We start from the raw sequence: 22081 nt of genomic DNA, 5'->3' as shown, positions 1-22081 counted from the left end.
CTTCCATTGTGGAACTTTTATTCCAAATGTAAAATATCAGTATCAATCTGTATTTGATTAGAAATCTGTATTGTCATGAGACACAAGCACGGAAGTGGATGGGCTTATTATTTCTTAATTCGCAAAATAATGGAAAAACAAGGCAATTTGCCTCAACAGCCTGTATCTCGGCGAGTTTGAAGAGAGCAGTGATCTCTTGTATTGCCGTAAGCTGCCGAGACGGCAGTAATGATATTTTTCTTTGGTGATGAGTAATGAAACAAATATTTTTCGAGGCCGGTAAACTAGTAATGTAATAAGGTACTTTCAGGCAGCAATTTCTAGATAATTACTCATTACTTTTGAAATTGCTTTTGTCCCAGATAAAAAAGTTTGTTTGCAAGCTTTAAGAAAAAAGTAGAAAAATTATTTTCCACGGTGAAACGTGAAACATCTGAGCAAACGAACAAGGGCCATCTGAGGGCAAAGCCTCGTCGAGGCAGTGGCGCGTCGGACATAGGGTTGTTATATAGATACTGCCGCGCGCCACCACCTCCCCCCCCAGGAATTTTTTGGGGGGGGAGGTGGTTGTCAAAATGAAGGTGTACAGCTTGGATGTCCATGGCATGGGGTTTGGAGGGGGTTTGGGGGGAGTCAAAATGAAGGTGTATATTATAGGCTGGGTGGTGGGTAGTGGCGCGTCTGGCGCACTTCCGGGCTTTGGCTGTGGGTGGAAGTCACGAGAAGTCACCATGCGGGACGTGCATTCCTGTGTTGTTTTGGAAGAAACCAGACAAAAACCTGCCATCTCTTCAAAATGCCACGACTGGAGCTGTACCAATAGAGTCGGGGAAAGGTTTGAAGGTCAGTTTTCACGTGTATTGTGCCTACTCGGTCTGTCCGAGAATGTGGATAGGTGCCGGAAAAAAGGAAATCCAGATGCAGTCAGACCAAAATTGCTTGTGTGGGAAGCATTTTGGGTTGGATTCACGGATACTTGTGGTCGTCAGATTTATTTACAACAAAATGTTTAGCTGGGCTTGTTGGTTCATGACTGGAAATGAGCGCCAAAGGAACAGGGACAAGTGAGGAAGTGGACGACAACACGCAGCGCACAAGTGAAGAAGTGAACGACAGCACGGGGCGCTCATTTCCAGTCAGATTTATTTACTTTGTTCCAACATGAATGCAGGAAAACAGCCAAGTTGTACGGACCACCTGTGGACTACACTCAGTGCGTCTTCAAGTTCGAACGGCCAACTGATTGTTCAAACTGTTGTCTGCTTTTTCAAACGTTTCTGCTTGTTGTCGTCTGCTCATTCAAACGGACGGTGACCCGTAGACCAAACATTGACCCGGTAATTGCGTTAAGAAGTCAGTGCAGGCGTTCGTTGGGGCAAGTAGGCTCGGTGTAAACAATAGATACCAGGGGATGTTGATAATTGTTATCAGCGGCCATCACCGACTTGTTACATCTGATTCACTCGGTCCGAGTCTGCTTGCGATTTTCGGTATCTATGTTGACCAACTTGGCTACGGTTTACACTTTTGCAGCCTGAGCGATGTTGCGACTTAAAATTGCGAGCAGAATCTCGTCATGCGAATAAAGCTTTAGCCTTCATTCTGCGGTGTCCACGTGAAATGAATAGCCGCATGTCACACATTATTTACGGGACGTTTTGCGGTGTAACGAGCCTCATTTTTCGCTGAGGCCGCTACATTAGTCAGACATTGCCAGGAAGACGTAGAATCAACAATTCCAACGTGAAGAAGAACACAAGGACTGGCACCGATGCCGACATCTCATTCCAATGGTTTATTTATGGGCGACGGTGAGCTTCTTGCCCACACTCCATTACTAGATTGCCTCAGTTGCGGAACTCTCGTGGAAGAGGGTGCACCCCATCACTCACTTCACTCCGCCTCCCGTCGTTCGAAGCGCCATCTAGATTTTCGTTTACGAACTGTGTGTTCCATAGAGTACGGTGGAACACCATCTAGACGCTTCGCTTCAAAATGTATGTACCCCATAGAATACACCTCAGTTGCCAAAGCAGCCATCCGGTGCGTTGAACAACGGGAGGCGATTCGTGGTGAGTGGGGGGGGGGGGTACTGCTCGTGCATGCAGGGCGTCAATCGGGCACGTAGCCAAGGGGGAGGCCCATGAGGCCCGGGCCCCCCTCGAAATCTTCTATTTTGCTAGGACCTCCTCTCCCCCCTCCCCCTCACACAGCATTTTGCCATGGGTGGGCCCCCCCCAAAACAAAATCCTGGCTACGTGCCTGGTGTCTATGAGCAGTTCCGTAACTGAGCTAATCTAATAACGTTGAGTGGAGCTGCGGTTGAATCGCGTCTCCTACTGGTATGTTTACCGCGTAAAAAAAGAGTGGTCCCTTGATTTCCGCCTGATGACGTCACAAAAGTGTCATGCTGCCGTCGGTCGCGATCCTGGTGGCGTCCCAATAAGTGGTGTATGTGGCAGACGCCTGCTCTGCTGGAGGTCGCTTTCCGGTGTGACAGCCCACGGAGCTTCGGCAGTCAAAATTTGAGACGCCATGACGAGAGCGACACTTGCGTTCGCTGGTGCTCTTCGCCAGCATTTCTACGACCAACCGCCAGGATCGCGACATCCGACAGCATGACGCTCCGGTTTCTGTGACGTCATTTGTTGGCACTTCGGGACCCCTTCCGATGCATGGGCGGGACAGGACGCTAAGCACACCAGCCGGTGACGCGTGCCTACCGCATCAGTAGGGCTAGCCACCATAGCACCAGTATGGCCACGTCGCGGCCGAATGGATGGATGGATTTTAACGGCTATACCCTTTGTAACGGGCGGTAGCTTGCGCCACCTAGACTAAGTCTAACAAGACAAAAACATAATTCCTTCCGCCCTTCTAAGACCAATTTTCTCCCCCGAACTATCACCAGGCAGTGTGGTATATCACCAGGATGACCTCTGGGGGATCGGGCAAAAAACCTAACAACAGCACACTCTGCCTCTTCCCCCTGGCGAGGAAGTCTCCAATTTTCCTCTGGTCAAACCTTGTCGGCGTTACTCTTCCACCGAAACCACTGAGGGACAAGGTTGAAACTTTGGGCCGGAGCCACGCGGGAGGAAGTCCCAATTTTCCTCTATCCCGCTTGTCCCCAGCTGTGCTTCATTCAATTTTCCCTAGATAATTCTCACCAATCTTCTAATCGCCTCTTTGTGACTAATCCTTTTCTCCTCCGTCCTTTTATCGTCGCCGGCAAAACCCAGGGCCTCGGCCGAATCTGCAACCCCTTCAGGGAGGGCAGGGCAAAGCCCCGTGCACTTCAAAACCAAATGCACTTTAAAACCACAAGTAGGAATTTTTCATTGTTGCCATAGAGAGTCGCCTCCTGGAACCCTCATGGCCGGCGTAACTTGAAAATTTTTATTTCTATAAAATATTTTGGTTATCAGTACAGAAAGGGTTATTGATGCGATCTGCCAATTTCTAGCCAAATCGGAGACTATAAAATATGGGTGGAGTTCCCCTTTAACTAAGGACCATCCCCGTTGAACTAAGAGCAAAACCGTTGGGGCGTCAGTCTTTGAGTCACATCTAAAGAAGCTATTCATTCTGTTTAACACTTCCGTCGTGTGCGCCAACGAAACGACTGTTCAGTATGGTTCACTTTGAGGTGCATGAAGCTGTTGCGGTGTAAACAGGAAGATCTCAGTTATAATACATACACTGTAAATAAAGTAAGCACGAATTACTGCCTCATGGTATTAAAAAAGTAATGTTAAAGTCATTTCATTACTTTAGTAATTTTAATGTAATGCCGTTATTTTTAGTCTGGTAATTTGTAATGTAATTTAATTACTTTCCCGCAGTTTTCACGAAAAGTAATTAGTGATGTAATTTAATCACATTTTGAAAGTAATTTTTCTCTCTCAGCTCTGCAGCCCAGAGACCCAGGTGTATTTCCTACAAAGAGCAATCTTCCTGTAGTTTTAGCAGACCGCATTCTAGAGGTCTGCTTTGCTAGCGGGAGTTCGTGCCGTCATTTCGAAGCATGGATTGCCCAAGCGCTCGCTGGGCGCGCCTTTCTGCACCATACTATATACTAAAACTCTCCAATGGCACAGGCAGAGTGAAAAAAAAAAAAAAAAAAAAATCTTAAGAGAATTTAATTGCATCATTTTGCAAGCTACCGAGGCGATAGGTTGCGGCGATGCATCGCCGACTTTAGTTTTGTTTGCCCGGTGCGACAACCTTGCCTCTGCTCCTGCGCCATAAGGTCCCAACTGCGCTCGCGTTTATACCGCCACCTGCCTCATGTGAACTAAACTGACAGCGTCGCGCATGCTCCCACCGTTTTCCCGCTTTCACCAAACGCCCGCTGGAGAAAGTTAGAAAACAAATCATGAGGCATTTCACTCTGTGAAGATGGCGTGACCAGCGAAACTGTTTAGCACACGACACAGACCCGCCCCGAGGAGCCGGAGGAAACTAGACACGCGCGACGGGACCGCCACCCCGGGAGAGCAGAAGGAAAGAAAACTAGGCACGCAGTGGCTTGAAAAGACGACAAAGAGAGGGCGGTGCGAGCGTAGACATGGCCGACGCGGGTTGCACAGCGGCACATCTTTGAGAAACCTTTATTACCTACAAGAGAGTCTACTGATGTTGAAAATGGTGCCTATTGATAACTAATCTACTGAATGGACGTATTGCTAAGTTACCCAAGCATCAAGAAGAATGCAGGGAATGCTGTTCCCCGCGCCGCACGTGCCGGCGTTTGCGGCAGTAACTGTTCTAAAGCAAAAGCCTAAAGGTCCGTTCACACTCTTCAACCGAGTATGACCGAGAGAGACCCGACAGGTTTTTAAGCCTCTTGCGACCTCTTAGGACCAGCTCCGCTGCAGTGCATCCGGTCCTAAGACGTTGCAAGAGGCTTAAAAGCCGGTCTTGTCTCGGTCGGTCCGACTCGGTTGCAAGTGTGTGAACGGGCCTTCAGTTTGCAACCTTGGGTACGTCATATGTTTGGTTTCCAGGCTAAGTGGTGCAGATGCGCACGTGCGCATCACGAGATGAAAACGCGAGGCTCTTGCACATCGCAAAGCCTGACGTTTTCGTCGTGGGATGCGCGTGCCGGGGAGAAATCCCCGGAATTTCTCCCTCGTGTGAATACCCCTTAAGAGGTCGCAAGAGGCTTAAAAACCGGTCTGGTCTTTCTCGGTCGTACTCGGTTGCAAGAGTGTGAACGGGCCTTAAAACAAATGGCATCTTGCACGCGCGTTCGTCAGCCTTTCTTTTGGTTGTTTACTTCGAATTTTTTGTACGGGGAAGGTGTGCCCGTGCGGCGGTGCGAGTGTAGAGTTTTTGGTCACGCACACGAACAGTCCATGGAACTCTAGCCATAAACAGCTTGACTGTATCATTAATTTTTAAATTTAGTTACCCTCAAGGCCAGAGGCATTATAGAGGAGAATGGCTTTCATAAGCAGAAGAAAACGGTAATAATCAGCAGAGCAGACATCAACGAAAATTGTATACAATAAATAGGGATCATTAAAAAAAAGTTATTAACGGCAGTTTGAGAATTCTCGTTATCGGGGATTTCCGCGATGGCACGAGGAACGTGATTCCACATGGTTGAAGTGATGGGTACAAAAAACGCATGAATTTGTTTTGTAGGACAGGACGGGATGCCAAATTTATGACGATAATCGGTGCGCGCTGACATGTAAGAGAGTGTTGACGATAACTTTTCTTTAAGAATCGAATCGGAGTTGTGCAGCAAATTAAGTTCCTTATTATTGTATGGAATGACCCTGGCGTCGCTACACTGCCGATTCATATAGTGGGCCTGCGCTAATTTTCGAAACTTTCGATAACTTTTTTTAAATAGCGTGCAGTTCGATTTGACCTTCGTATTTCATTTTAAAGGGGTCTCTGCCATATATTACCCATCGTGGTCTTTTTGGGCAGGTTAGTTTGCTCCACGAAGTGCGCTTTTCACTGCTCACCGGTGTTCTGCAGAAAAGTGACATTCGCGGTGCTGTATGTCGCGTTGCCGCAACGTAACGGCTTGTTTCAAAATGGGGAGAAAAAAAACTTTTTTAGGTGTTTTTTTTTTCTCTTATAGTCTCAAAATGCTGCCAAGAAAACTAAATGCTGTAGAATGTGAGCACCTTCGGCACCACCCCTTTCCAGCGGCATTCTCGAACGAAACAATTTGTAGCGCGCGTCCCAGGTTTTGATAGTGTACGTCAGTGTTGCCCGACTGCACTAGGCTGTGGGTTTTCTCACCAGTGTGCTGTGGCAGCCTGCGTAGGCGCAATTCCGGACGCTGGTGGCGGCTAAATTGCCGCGTTTTTTTTTCTTTTGTGTTCTACGCAAATAAACTTTCTCGAAATTTTGAAAAACGCATTCTACTATTAAAAAAAAAAAAAAAAAAGTTGTTTTGGTGAGTCTGCGCGCGACAGAACAAACGCAACTGGAATGTTTGTTTAATTTTATGTTGATCATTTTACCGCACCATACACTCAGCCGTGCCAATCTGCAAAGGTCTTAACTGTCAAAATATTTAACCACATAGGGTAGCCGAACTGCATGGGTATTCCCCGCACACAACATGAAACTTAACGAGTCTCACCAATCGAAACAATACGTATTGTACGTAGCCCATGGTGCGGCGTTATCCGAACAGAATTTGAGAAAGATATCAAATAACACCCCATATCTAATATACAGTGTCGACGATAGTCACTTCACGACGATCAGGCGGAATCTGGCTTGTTTTGGGGCACGTGTTGAAGAGACCTGATTTTTTGCGCAGCACCAAAGCAAATGAACGAACGTGTCTATTTCTCCTCACACCTCGGACCCGACCCTATCAGCTATTTTTCGCGAAAACCCAGAACATAGCCGGGAAGGCTTTTCGGAGATTATCTCAATATGAAATAATCTTCGAAGAACGCCGAATTTCCTGCGTCGCGTGCTGCTTGACGTCTGCTCTCTTCGTTTCCTCCGAATGCCGAGCTGGCGAGCCCTGGTATCACCTGGTGCTCACAGCGGCGGATAATACACAAAGGGTACGCGTCCTGAACAGGCAAATGAGATAAAATCTTTCAAGAAAGGCCGGTGCTGACCGGGTTTCCACAGCTCAGGCGGGTGGCAGAAATGTCTGGCTGATAGGGGTCGCTCGAGTCGCAAAATGGCGACGGCCAGAGTTTTTTTTTTTCAAAGGTCATAGGATAGGCAATAAAATGAATAAAAAGGCGTAATTTTCGCCCAGAATGTGCGAAAAAAGGAAAGCGATAACTTCTAGCATGGTTGCGCAATTCGGATGGATTGGTGCCGTCACGTTCCCGAGGACGGAAGTGCGACTTAATTAATTATTTTTAGCGTCGTGGATGCCACGGACGACCGCCACGAGTCGGTGACCCGTGAAGTAAGTGGGCAAGCACTTTGGAAGTTTCTAAAATCATCCAACTTTACTCGTAGTAACTGGGTATTGCCAACGTAGGATTTCGCATAACGCGAGTAACGTTTGAAAACAAGTCTTTCAAGCAGACGACAGGAAGACTCTCCCTTCGTCGCGTCGTTACTGCCGGGATGCCAGGGCTCCCCGCTCTGCGCGGCCAACGGGAAAACCCGACTTCCCTGGGGTCGCGCAAAGAGCGGAGAAAAAGGCTTTTCCCTTCTTCTGCGAAATGTCACCCGTACAGTTAAAAAGTGATTTTGTTTTTTAGCCAACTATTTCACAGTGTAGCTCGTTACGGGAATCCTGGTTTCGATCACCACTCCTGCCCGTTTCGGTCTAGATGAGCAGTCGTATATCCCTACAGCGTGATGCACGCTAATAACCCCAGGCTAGCAGTCGTACAGCACTGGCTAAATTTCCTATATGGCACATCCGCAGAGTACCGACGAAGGTCAAATATATTTAATCGTGATATCCGATATTGTCTTCACCCGGATGCGGGGTCGTAATTGTCGGCACTGAAGCCGACGGACGACTTCGTCCTCCCGCATCATCGAAGAAAGAACACTTAACACTCGGGTTCATCGGCGAGTTCAGCGGACAGTTGAAAGCCCTGGCAAATTCGCCAGAGTTCTTCAGTGGCGCGTCGCACGAAGACCGCTGCTGTTCTGTTGGAACCGAAGCACAGAAGGCCTGGCAAAAACCCACAAAGAACACCTGGTCCTCAGACATCCCCAAAAACTTGGCATCGGATATTTTTCTTAAAGACAGCGCGCGATTTACCTTGAAAGCGTCGTAAGCAACGCCCAGCGCCGTCACGCCGTCCATATCAGTTTTCGTAGATTCAGCGCCGTCGGCACCTCGGCACGAACTCCTACTTTCGTACGCGGGATACGACGCCCTGGACCACCAAAGCGTTCCACGACCCAGAGCGTCCACCAGGACTCCCTTGTGGTCGAAGGCCCTAGCCAGCGTCGTCGCGTAGTGGACACCGAGTCCCCCATAGTTGAGGGCACTCGTCGCCCCTTGGATGTAGAGCGGACTGCTCACTGCGGTTAGGGATACGGCCAGTTCGTTCACGTAGTAGCGGTACCTGAAGAGTGACCGGAGATCGCTGTCGGCGTCCAGAAGACTCTCGAAGCCGGCTCTGCCTAGAAGACCTCGTCGTACGATAGATGCTCGAAGCCAGCTCGAGATGACAGAGTCGCTCGGGTCCGGGAATGGTTTCAGGAGATCGGCGGTTTCGGTGGCGTTGAAGAACTCCTCCGGAGGCCACAGCAAGGTCTGGATGTTACGGACCTTGTGAACAGCGACTTCTTTCGTGGCGTTGTCGATCCAAGAGGACCGTAGGAGCATGTCGACGGTGCTCTGGACGATGGAGCTGAGGATGCGATCCACGTCAGCGCGGACGGGCGTCGGGAAGCGGCTGGTGATGTAGCTTGACCAGGAGGCGAGCCCAAAGACGCGGTCGACTGCCCAGAAGCAGTCTACGGATCGGGGATCTTCAGTGGCTGCGGACTGCGGGCGGCCCGGCAAGGTCGGGTCTGCCATCCAGCCAAGAAGTTGGACGACGGTCCAGGATATGTAGCGCAGAATGTCCTCCGGCGAGGAGAGCTGGCAGAGCCTGTCGAGCGCTTGCAGCAGCTTCACATTGGTGACGAGAATTCGATCTGTTTCAGTAAACCTGCGAGGCGATTGGTAGCCCGTTTAAGAAAATCTATTCCTGAATCCCGAGAGCAGGGGTTCGTGACACGTCTTCCCCTTTGTAGAGACAATGAAACTTACGACAGAATCGCAGATCTAATGGACCTTTTCCTAGTAAGCAGACGACATGCTAGGACCGTCTTCCCTGACCCTTTCTTCCAGCTGTCGCCGTTTTCAGAGGTCACCGTCCCACACGACCGACATTGTATCTTCGCGCGTATTTCGTCTTTTTCAACGATGCTTTTTTAGCATCGGTAGTATGGGGCAGAAAATGTAATGAAAACCGATACAACGGCATGATGCTAATATGTTCTGACAGGTGGAGGCACGTTGAGCTGTTCTTTCTGGGACCGGGATCGATCGAGAGAATAAAACCCGATTTTTTGATCCGTATAGAGAAACTACGCATCGCATCGTGAACGTATGAGCTCGTAACGTAACCTAATTCAAAATATAGAAAAAAAAACAATTTTTTTATGAACCGACGTCACCCTAAGTTCAATATTTATCAAACTGAAATTTAAATGGTAGGTACTTTAGAAAAAAAACAAAAAAACAAAAAAACAATCTTGTTAGCAAAAAAAAAAAAAAAAAGAAAAGAAAAAGAAAACAGTATTGTCTTTCTTACTGACCACTTTCCTCACTGAAATAAATGCTATAGGCGCCCAAAATCTAAATTGTTGGGTTGATGAATATTAGGCTTAGGTGGACGTTGGCTCATAGGTACTTTTTTTTTTGGTATCTTTTGATCCAGGCAGTGTTTGGAAGTTAGTACATTTTTTAGAAAACTTGTATTTTACTTGAAGTACATTCTAGCAGACGTCAGGCATCTATAGCTGTATAGCTTGACTCTCGGTTGTGTTCAACGTATAACTGTTTGTTTCTGTTTTAATTCAACAATTAGCAATATCCGTCTCATGCTTTTTTTTTCAGGAACTGCAGTAAGTCAGTTCCCGGTTGTCAATTCTCTCCATACATGCGTCAAGATCAGCCCGTTCATGTGCAGCGCGTACACTCGGAGTGTCGAGGAAATTTAGATTTTTTTAGTCTTTGGTTAAATTTTAGTAAGAACCTTGTTAGCAACAAAAAAAAAAAAAAAAAAAAAAAACAGTATTGTCTTTCTTACTGACAACGTTTCTCACTGATATATATATATATGTATATATATTTTTTTTTTCTTTCTTTTTTAGTGGGGCACGACGACAACTTCTGATTCGCAGCGGAAGAACTTTCAGAAGAATTTTTGAGTCGACAAACATAGACAAGTTGTCAATGCGTTACACTGTTACATGATGCCATCGTCACCCAAAATCTTGTGGTGTGTTTAAAAAAAAAAAATTTAAAATTAGGCTGGTTGAGACATGCGTGTCAAAAAATTAATTTTACACGTTGCTTTTTAAGAAAATTGTCAGTTAGAATGTAAAATGAGCTAAAGCCATTCGCCCGAGATGTTAGTTTTACGGAACTTTGTTTCTCCTTAATAGGGAGTTTCAGAATAGCGCACGCTAAAGCTTTGCGTACGCAAAGAATAGCGTCGCCGCCACTGCGCATGCGCCGAACGCTAGCCACGTTTTGCGCTTTGCGTGCGCTATATTAGCGCACGTTATTTCTCGGGGATTGCGTGCGTACGCAAAGAGTCTTTGCGCGCCTCCAAGGAGGATTCGTGATGAAAAGTTGGCTAAAGCCAAGACGAGCACCGTTAAAAAGAAATGGCGGCCCGCAGGACCATGGCAGAGGCCGTTTGGCAGCGTCGTGAGCGCGACGTGGGCGGCATCCTTGCGACTGCAATTTTTAATAGGAGACGACATTGCACTCGGTTTGGAAAACCCATCAAGGTGGGCAACGATCACCAAAACTTGGTGCTTGCGACGAGCGAACATTTATCGGCGAAGGTCAGTCAGTACACTCTTGCCGAGGCGACGCATGCGGACACGACCAGTCGACCGCGCGCGTCGCATTCTTCCGTTTAAACAAATGTAAAGTGTTACTCCGGACCAAAAGACTTGTTTTTTTCTCATGTTACAGCATTTCATGTGTGAAATAAAAATGGTGATTGTATCTTGGTGTTGTTGCAAGCGCGAGGTGCTTGGGCTTTTGCGTCGCGGCGGAGAAACGCTATAACTCTGATGCGTCGCGTGCGCTAACGCAAGCGCAAAATTTAGCGCTAGCGTGAGCTAGAATTACGTACGTTATTTTAAAACTCCCTGTTATTTAGAAATCCGTACCCGTGTGATCGGAACTTTTACCACAACTCTATTCTATAAATAAGAGTTTACAGTCAAGACAATATATACCTCTCGAAGTCGGGAATTCAGCAAGTATATATTTTTATCTTTTCTTTGTTTGCTTTTTCCCCTTTCTGGGTCATACAAATACAAAAACCTCGACGACTGTTGGACCATCCAACGGCATAACATTCGACCATTTTTTAACCAGAAAACCTAAACGGTCGGAGGTCGCTACAGGGAATAGCATGTGGCTGCATGCGTGCGCGTGGATGAGTGTGATCGGTAATGGCGGACAGGCGGGCGTCGTTCGCACGGCGTTCCCCGTTGCTAGGTGGTTGCTAAGCGGTTGCTATGTGGTTGCTTAGCGGTTACCAGGGGTTGCTGGGCGCGACGTTCTCCTCTGTGAGGAGCCAAAAGGCAGCAAGAGGTCACCGAGGACAATAGATAGCCAAATTCTTCCCGTATCTATGGCTTTGGAAAAAGGTTAATTGGCTATTGATCAACAGTCATGCTCATAAAATGCCTTTTTTAAATACGTTAGCATTCATTGCCCTGGTGCATGTGGCCGTCTTTGCTTCGTTCGTTCGCTCACTGCGTTCACTTTCCCTCTATACGTAAGAGGGAAGGAGTCCTCTCGCACGCTTCCAATGATGCCCCGCTGTTGACGCGCACTCCTCTAAAAGCCGCGGTGGTTGCATCCGAAACTGCCGACGCCCGATAGAAGACAGGCTTTCTGAAGACAACAGAGAACAGCAAGCGACTATCAAGGGAAGGGGTGGCGGCTTCATCTTAAACTGCCGGCACCCAGGAGAACAGACTGGCTCTCCGAGGACAAGGAACCCTTGCGCTAAATTCGAACGCAGCGGCGATTTCGGCATACTTTTTTTTTATCAAGTTTCAATGAACTGAGTAAAACCGATAAAAAGAAAATGATGTAAAATATTTTAGTAAACACGGAATGTAGATACATTACTCTTCTTCACATAGAGGGTTCCCAAAGAGGATTGCCGCCGAGGTACTCAGTCATTCCACCATGCGTCAGCAAGACCGTCAACATATGGAGGAAACTGCATCATGGGGCTTCGGGAAGGACGGAAAGATGTCCTCCATGACGGGGTCACGAAAGAATATTTGTGGCGACTGACAGTCTTGCTGCACTCGTGATGGAATGACTAAAAACTCTGACCAGGTCTTTCTTTAGGAACGGCATCCAGAACCTTGTGCCATTTCATAATAGCTGCCTAAATCTGCGTTTTTAGATGCGGAGCATTTCTTGCTCGGGTCTATGTCCCGCGGCGTCGTAGTCCGCACTCACACTACGCATCCGCAACTCTCCCCCTTCCCTCTTTCCAATAGCTGCGCGTTACTCTCTCCGCTCTCTCTCTCTAGCAGCGGCGTGCACTTCGCGTGCGTTCGCTTCTACTCACACCGCGCGCGCATGCGCTACTCTCCTCCTCTAGTCTCCTCTCCTTCAAGTGTGAATATAAGCAGCGGTAGCGCGCTGCGCGCGTTCAGTTCACCGCTGTTGACTTCACTTCACTCCGTTTTCCGATGAAGTGTGATGGAAGCAACAGTCCCGTTAGTTAGTGGGTTGGCGCAAGCAAGCGTCAGCACCACCCCACAAACTAACAGCAACGCTACATCCACTGAAGACAAAGCTGCGCAGCGAAGGGCGCGCGACGCTGAGTGCAAACGCTTGAAGCGAGCGGCAGACCCTGAACTACGGCAACGAGAAGCGGCGTCCATTCGTCAACGTCGAGCGGCGGATGCTGAACTACGACAACGTGAAGCAGCGGCGGTTCGAGAACGTCGAGCAGCAGAACCTGAGGTTCGGGACTGTGAAGTTCAACGTAAACGTACGAAGCGAGCGGCGGAACCCCACCTTCGAGAACGGGAAGCCGCGTTGGTTCGTGAACGTCGAGCAGCAGAACCTGAGGTTTGGGACCGTGAAGTTCAACAACGTTACTAACACCGTTAATAACACCGTTAATAACGATCCGCGATGCTCCGCATCACCCCATGGTTCCCCTCGGGAATATGGTGTAATTTTTATTACGTGGAGAAGCCGGAAATGCATCTACATTCTGTATCTCTCTCTCTCTCTCTCTCTCTCTCTATATATATATATATATATATGAACGAATATGTGCAGATGAATGAACCGTACTTAATTTAATGAATCAAAGAATCGAAGTTTCCAGGAACCCGCCGAAAGCCAAAAATTGGCGGAGCCAGGATTTGAACTCTGGGCCCCCCAATGTCCGGTCGGGTGTGCTAACCACTACACTACTCCACCTTGGCTTTCTGGCGTTTCCTACCTGTCTTATTAATGCACAAGAAACGAAATGTATCCAATCGGAGGTGTTCTGGAAACACACGCCGCCGCGTGGAACGCGGTACGACGCTTAGTGTCACGTGGTACGTGCTCGTTTGTGCTCCAGAAATCCTCCCACTGTTTGTCTCGCCCCGTGTACATGTAGTATTCTTTGTTTATGAGCTTTTAGAGACACGGTATCATCATCATCTGCGAGAATCAAGAGCCACGTTATTGAATATACAACACGGGCACTTCACGTCATCGTACGTGGTCTCCGAGGAGGATATGAACGAATATGTGCAGATGAATGAACCGTACTTAATTTAATGAATCAAAGAATCGAAGTTTCCAGGAACCCGCCGAAAGCCAAAAATTGGCGGAGCCAGGATTTGAACTCTGGGCCCCCCAATGTCCGGTCGGGTGTGCTAACCACTACACTACTCCACCTTGGCTTTCTGGCGTTTCCTACCTGTCTTATTAATGCACAAGAAACGAAATGTATCCAATCGGAGGTGTTCTGGAAACACACGCCGCCGCGTGGAACGCGGTACGACGCTTAGTGTCACGTGGTACGTGCTCGTTTGTGCTCCAGAAATCCTCCCACTGTTTGTCTCGCCCCGTGTACATGTAGTATTCTTTGTTTATGAGCTTTTAGAGACACGGTATCATCATCATCTGCGAGAATCAAGAGCCACGTTATTGAATATACAACACGGGCACTTCACGTCATCGTACGTGGTCTCCGAGGAGGATATGAACGAATATGTGCAGATGAATGAACCGTACTTAATTTAATGAATCAAAGAATCGAAGTTTCCAGGAACCCGCCGAAAGCCAAAAATTGGCGGAGCCAGGATTTGAACTCTGGGCCCCCCAATGTCCGGTCGGGTGTGCTAACCACTACACTACTCCACCTTGGCTTTCTGGCGTTTCCTACCTGTCTTATTAATGCACAAGAAACGAAATGTATCCAATCGGAGGTGTTCTGGAAACACACGCCGCCGCGTGGAACGCGGTACGACGCTTAGTGTCACGTGGTACGTGCTCGTTTGTGCTCCAGAAATCCTCCCACTGTTTGTCTCGCCCCGTGTACATGTAGTATTCTTTGTTTATGAGCTTTTAGAGACACGGTATCATCATCATCTGCGAGAATCAAGAGCCACGTTATTGAATATACAACACGGGTACGTACGATGACGTGAAGTGCCCGTGTTGTATATTCAATAACGTGGCTCTTGATTCTCGCAGATGATGATGATACCGTGTCTCTAAAAGCTCATAAACAAAGAATACTACATGTACACGGGGCGAGACAAACAGTGGGAGGATTTCTGGAGCACAAACGAGCACGTACCACGTGACACTAAGCGTCGTACCGCGTTCCACGCGGCGGCGTGTGTTTCCAGAACACCTCCGATTGGATACATTTCGTTTCTTGTGCATTAATAAGACAGGTAGGAAACGCCAGAAAGCCAAGGTGGAGTAGTGTAGTGGTTAGCACACCCGACCGGACATTGGGGGGCCCAGAGTTCAAATCCTGGCTCCGCCAATTTTTGGCTTTCGGCGGGTTCCTGGAAACTTCGATTCTTTGATTCATTAAATTAAGTACGGTTCATTCATCTGCACATATTCGTTCATATCCTCCTCGGAGACCACGTACGATGACGTGAAGTGCCCGTGTTGTATATTCAATAACGTGGCTCTTGATTCTCGCAGATGATGATGATACCGTGTCTCTAAAAGCTCATAAACAAAGAATACTACATGTACACGGGGCGAGACAAACAGTGGGAGGATTTCTGGAGCACAAACGAGCACGTACCACGTGACACTAAGCGTCGTACCGCGTTCCACGCGGCGGCGTGTGTTTCCAGAACACCTCCGATTGGATACATTTCGTTTCTTGTGCATTAATAAGACAGGTAGGAAACGCCAGAAAGCCAAGGTGGAGTAGTGTAGTGGTTAGCACACCCGACCGGACATTGGGGGGCCCAGAGTTCAAATCCTGGCTCCGCCAATTTTTGGCTTTCGGCGGGTTCCTGGAAACTTCGATTCTTTGATTCATTAAATTAAGTACGGTTCATTCATCTGCACATATTCGTTCATATCCTCCTCGGAGACCACGTACGATGACGTGAAGTGCCCGTGTTGTATATATATATATATATATATATGTAAATCTTCACCTTTTTTTTTTACTTGTTTACCGTAACTTAAAAAAAAAAGAAAAAGATGCAGAAATCACTGCTGTTTCCACGCTGATCCACGACGAAATGCGTTAGCATTTAGCACAGGGGTTCCTACTCAACGAAGAATGGGAATTCCAACCTTGCAACGGTCATGCATACTATTAGGAAGTTTTGGTAGACCGCGTTTCCCCCTCGGCTAAGCCCTCAGCAACGAAGAAGACTGCGCCTGCGCGCCCATGGCTTTGACTGTAAAGATCCGGGTATCGTAGCGGGTTGCGGACAGCGTTGCGTGACTGCCGAAACGATCTACGAAACTCCTTATTTTGTCCGGAGGGCCAGTCTGTTCTCCCGAGCGTCCCAGGTTTCGGATGCAGCCACTACCAGCTTGCCCCCTCTCCCGCTCCTGCAGCGCGTCATTGGAAACATTCCAGGAGACTCTTTCCTTTTCGTAAGAGAGAAAAAGGACGTAACGAGAGTATGAAGGGAGCGAAAGAGCACTGCGGGAAACGCGCACCGCGTAGCGACCTCACGAAACGAGTCAACTCCAGTCCAGCCCAAACCACGACCGCCCAAATGAAAGACGGCTGCGTGCACCAAAACAGTAAATGCTAACGCATTAAAAAAAAAAAAAAAAATAGAAGAGCCGTCCTAGTTGCAAGCTCGACGTGGCACTTATCTGCGTCAAGATAAAAGAACCGCGATCGTGTCTGAATTCTGCACTTAGTGCCATTTAGGACACACCGCTCGTATACAGAAGGCGACCACGGCACACGAGCATGCACAAAGCACACCATGTACGGGTGGCATGCAATTTCCTCACCTGTAGGTTTTCCCGAAGTGTTTGTTCAGCAGTTTAATCCACATAGCCGAGGGATGCGAAGGAGTAGCCAGTTGCTGGATTTGTTTCATCTGGAACGAGAGTTCTCCGTGGTGACCTTCCGCCAAGGTGAGGTTAGCGACGTTGGACAAGTCGTACGCCTGCATTTCTTCTATTTCTCTGCGGGGCAAAAGACATAAGCACCGAATTTAACTTAAAAAAAGACACCTAATCAAGCACACTAGAAAACAAAACGAAAAAAGACATAGGAAAAAAAATTAAGAAATGCGTTAGCATTTAGCGCAGGGGCTCCGACTCCGCGAAGGATGGGAATTCCAACCTCGGTATCGTCCGCATACTGTTGTCTTCGGAAAGCCAGTCTGCTCTCCCGGGCGTCGGTGGTTTCGGATGCAGCCACCACAGATAGAGTAACTGTAGAGGCTCTGACTACACGTTCCCTCGGTCGTCGCCTACGATATCCGCTTACTGTAGTCATTGCAGAGCCAATCTCCCCCCCCCCCCCCCCCCCCCCCCGAGTGTCGGCGGTTTCGCGCAAACGGATTCGTCGCTTTAACCCGGTTTTACGTTGTCGCGTACGTTGTGCCACGGCCACTCGATCCCCACGAAACCGGTCCAGTCCGGCTGCATGTTGCCAGGCAATAAACGCTAACGCATTTAGAAAGTACGGGTGGCTTAGCATACTTCGCGTCTAGAGCTTACGAAGTTAAAGACATTGACTACAGGAGTTATGCAAGATGCCTGTGCCTGTGGCAGTTTCTTTATGTTGAACCACGGGGTTTAAGTATTTGTTACTTTGCGCTTTTTAGATTTCTGTCACTAGGACATTTTAAAGACACCAACTATCCGAGGTAGGTAAAAAAATTGGTAAACCGGCCCACGCTATGGTGAGTGCGAATAGGTAATATTATTAGAACATTAGATAACTAAAAATAAAATAAACCACGATGTGTTTTTTTTTTCTGAAGAGCTCCAATTTCATAAGGAAACGTCGGCAGCCCTTGCTTCTAGAAACATTAAGATAGGCAGCTAGTTGGTACATTGCTGCAAAACTAACAAATTTGAGGCTTTCAGGAGAAAGTAATTCTACTCGTTTCAATTATTTCGTGACTTCTTCTTTTTACGTATAACGTGTTTTCGTACGACGCCAATAGCAGTGTTTCGGTGAAACGGTATCTCAAGGTGAAATCCATCGACTCAGTTTCCTTTCTTGCCTCACGTAGTTCATGTTACAAACGTTTGCAAACAGCCACGCTTCAAGAACCAATCTGGTCGCCGTGGATGAAAAATGCTTTGCTTGGTCGTCAAATGCCGTTCACACACTTGCAACCGAGTAAGACTGTAAGACCGAGAGGGACAGGCCCGATTTTTAAGCCTCTTGCTACGTTTTAGGACCAGCTCCGCAGCAGCGCATCCGGTCCTAAGAACCGGATGCGCTGCTGCGGTCTTGTCTCGGTCGGCCCGACTCGGTTGCAAGTGTGTGAACGGGCCTTCAGTTTGCAACCATGGGCACGTCATAGTTTTGGTTTCCAGGCTAGGTGATGTAAGCTACCTCCGTTATAAAGGGCACAGCCGTTAGCCTCCATCCACTCATCCAGGCTTGCTCCACCGGCAGACGTCTGGAAATACGGCCCAGAGGCCGGACTTGCAGGCGTCTGTAGTGGTCACATCAACCGACCCCGAATTTCCTCGCGGAAAATAAATGATTGAAACGTGCCTCTCGCCGAGAGGTTTAGAAGAATAATTTTTGAGGGCGTCGTGAAAGCGTAGAACATATTCCCTGTAGTGTCCTCTGGCCGCCAGCTGTCGAATGAATTTCCGCCATGCGCCGGACACAATGCCTTCCCCGATGCGGATGAGTCTCTTGTCCTTAGAAGATCTGCGCACCAGGCGCACCGTGAACCAGAGTCCAAGGTTCCAGTTAACGTCGAGGTCCACGAGCACATCCACCGGGTGAATGCGTGCGGGCCTCCGATCGGGCCAGGAGAGTCCCCTGTTCCGAAGGAAGTCCACGAGCGAGGACACGTCCCGCTGTCGGCTGCGCAGACAAGCCTGGTAGCTGCGTTCCGCCTTGTTCAAGCCCTGCTGCTTTGATCCCTGCACACAAAGAGAGAAAATCACTTTATTATTAAACACAAATTAAGTGCTCATGATGTGCTACGCCTGCCATATGAGGAAGAGCTGGTCCTCTTCATGAGGAGAAACCAGCCAAGTATGCCAATGAGAGGGCTGAGAGTGTTGGAGAAGGGTCGGAAGGAGGTTGTAAAGCGACAGGACAATAAAAGAGACAGTGGGCGAGATTGCCATAGAGTTCAAGGCGATTTGAGGGGGGGGGGGGGGGATCAGAACGCAAATGGTATAAAGAAAGTTTTGCGGGTGTGATGAGTGCGTTTGTCTGAATTTTACGAAGGAAACGGGACTGGGAAGTAGAGAGGCGGCGGTGTAGGGAAGGTACAGTGGTGGGTTCCCGCTTGAATTGAAGCTAAGACTGGTAGAGGGCTTTCTTGATCAGTAGACCCTCGTCCCACTAAGATGGGCTGGACAAGCGGATCGCTGGAGCCCCGTCAAGAGTTTCGCGGGCGAGCTGATTACACAGCTCATTTCCAGCAATTCCTGAGTGTCCAGAGATCGCCCTTAATGGGACCGTACGAGGTTTCAGACTCAGAAGAGCCATATCTAGGTCAGAGTGTACATCGCGGGGGTATTGTGCGCTTTCAAAACGTCCTAAGGGCGGCTTGGGAATCGGTGCATTCTACGTATTGCTGTGTTGGGGGAAGGTAAACAGATTTCTGGACTGCATGCACAATAGAGATAATTTCTATAGTGGGATTGTCCGGGGTGTCGAACTATGAACCACTGGTATAGTCGAGAGGGGGTTAGAAGAGAAAGGGGAGTGTATGAACTGAGCTGCAGTACCGTGGGATACGCGTATGAAGGCGACGGTGCATGCTACAATGTGAGAGTCTAGAAGCGAGGAGTGATGGGCAGCTTCTGTCTGTCTGCGTTCGGGGTGTAAGATCGGGGACATGTTTCGGGAAATGGGGGCGATGTGGAGCTTGGAGACATGTGGGAGCCCAGGGACATGAAGGCATATGGGTATGGGAGAGATGTGAGCCTGTGAAAGAATCCATCGGCCTTGTTGAGTGGAGGATAGCCGAGCAAGTTGACATTCTCGGGGAGAATTAAGAAGGAAACGAATAGGGAGAAAAATGTATGGCAAATTGCTAGGCAATTTTGTTGGATACATGAAACGTTCTAGCATTACACACGTTTAGCGATACTTTTGTATTCTATTTTGTATTGTAATCTACGAAGATCGTTTAGCAGCTCGTCTAGCCCGGTCAGCCTCTCGCCTTCTCTCTTGACGCTGGTCTTCAGCCTGTCTTCTCTGCTCAAGTTGCTGTTCTTCAGTTGTATCATTAAGTGGTTGCTTAGCAGCTCGTCTAACCCACGCAGCTTGACGCCTACGTTTACGTATGCAACAAAATATTATTAGCAATTTGCCATACATTTTGAGCGTATCCTCGGATTAAACACGAAAAGGGTTTTCTATGCGGTCATTTTTAGAGCGCAGCTCTTAGGCGCCCGTTTCCGGCTTGAGCGGCGTCGCCGTTGGCGTAACCGCGATGTCACGTGACCCCCCCCCCCCTCTTCCGAAGTCACGTGACACTCCCCGAGGTCACGTGACCCCCTCCCCCCGAGGTCACGTCACCCCCCCCCCCCCCCCCCCCCCGGAGCATATTCAAGAATGAGGGGAGGAGGAGGAGAAGGAGGAAGAGGGGTCTACCCTCCCCTCATTCTGTGTTTTCAGTGCGGTCATTTTGTTATTTCTGTCCATTCCTCAAACTTTCTAGTTCTCCCAAGACTGATATACATCGGTCTATGCGCAGACCAGTAGGCTATATACATGAGGTTCGCCAACTTGTCAACCTCTCTTGCAAAGACGTGGTCAATGTGGCTTAGACTTGCCGTGGGTATTTCACCCCTGGTGTGCGGCTTATGCCAAAGTGTTTGTCTGTGAAGTCTTTCAACCACTTGTCTTTCCTATCGCTGTTGATGTTGATCTCTCACATCATCATCATGAACATACCCCTGTTTTTCGTGTTGTCATGAGCACTGGCGGGTAGCTTGACCTTGCTGTATTGTATGAGCTTTAGGAAGAGAAACTTCTGTATATCAGCCTTGGATGATTCAGGGCTTATGTATACGTTAGGCAATGCTAGCTCGACGCCATTGTATCTGATGGTTGCTACACATATGTCACCCACACCGCTCTTCGCACTCTTTTTCCAGTTGACTGGCTTAACGTCAAGTTGTGTCATCTCAGTTTTCTTCTATATACACTTCCACATCTCACGTTCAGTCTCCTGTTTGAATTAATGTGCTCAAACGCTCTACTCTCCAATGGTTGATCTGCCCAAGGTGCAGACAGAGCAAGTATGCTTGTGTTTGGCACCACCAAGTCACACTTTATATCACCACGTGTGTGCTTAGTGACTGTGTGTTATGCAATGTTATGGTTACTAAGTCAGCCATCCTGGCCCTCTTTATACCGTCTTACACGCATTGCTTATCACGGTGCACAGTCGCTTGCGACCAAGCCTCTTCATCTCAGCATCCATCTGAGCGTCGACCTCGCCAAGTCTGCGGCAAAAGTTGAAGTCATTTTTGTCGTTAGTGATGTACAGCTTCTCAAACGTCTTGGCTCTTGACAAAGCCACATAGAATAGCTTCCTTGGGTAAGACCTGCTATAGTACACGACTTCATCATATGTTGCTGCCTGTGACTTATGGATCGGTATGGCATTGGCTTAAATCAGAGGGAAGTTTGTCGTTCTACACGTTACGCTGTAGCGTTTCAGCACGATCATGTTTACCGATTGTTTGAAAATCAGCACCCGGTTGGGCTGGGGATTCTTGGTCTTGAATTTCTTCCTGGCTATGCTTCCCGTCTTATATGGGAAGCTAAGCTGAAGTCTCACAATTTCACCACTCTCGTTAGATTCCACGTGCTTTAACGTCCCGATGTTTCTGTTCACAAGTCCGTCGTGTACACTGCTGTTTGCCGTGATCATGCACGGTGTACCAACGTGCAAACATACAGCTCTTGGTACACCTTCAAACTCGTTTAGCTTGATCGCTGCTACTTGCATGACGGCACTTGCATTGATTTTTGAGGTCTTCGCTTTAGCGATAACATCACTCCCACTCGACACCGCACAGTTGTCACAGGCTATGCATCCATCGTTGTGCGTTCTGACGTCTGCGTTGGAGTACAATAGTCTAATCCCACTGGGATATAGTCTCGCAGCGTCTTCCTTTGTCGCGAATCGACTTTCCAGCATCTCGATGTTTTCCGGTGTA

General features: G+C 48.3%; 1 protein-coding gene across 1 annotated transcript; it reads right to left on the bottom strand.

The window, feature by feature from the left end:
• Positions 1–7906: 7906 nt before the first annotated feature.
• On the bottom strand, positions 7907–21039 carry LOC8036743 (endothelin-converting enzyme 2-like). The gene is made up of 3 exons (XM_040205212.3): positions 20789–21039; positions 16703–16879; positions 7907–9128 (listed from the first exon to the last, which is right to left on the bottom strand). Exons 1-3 carry the CDS (start codon positions 21037–21039, stop codon positions 7907–7909), a joined length of 1650 nt encoding a protein of 549 aa, XP_040061146.3.
• Positions 21040–22081: the final 1042 nt, after the last annotated feature.

The sequence above is a fragment of the Ixodes scapularis genome, unplaced genomic scaffold (assembly GCF_016920785.2).
Source record: "Ixodes scapularis isolate PalLabHiFi unplaced genomic scaffold, ASM1692078v2 PGA_scaffold4__175_contigs__length_147842914, whole genome shotgun sequence".
In the NCBI taxonomy this organism is placed as follows: Eukaryota; Metazoa; Arthropoda; class Arachnida; order Ixodida; family Ixodidae; genus Ixodes; species Ixodes scapularis.
This window is presented reverse-complemented; position numbering and strand designations above follow the sequence as displayed.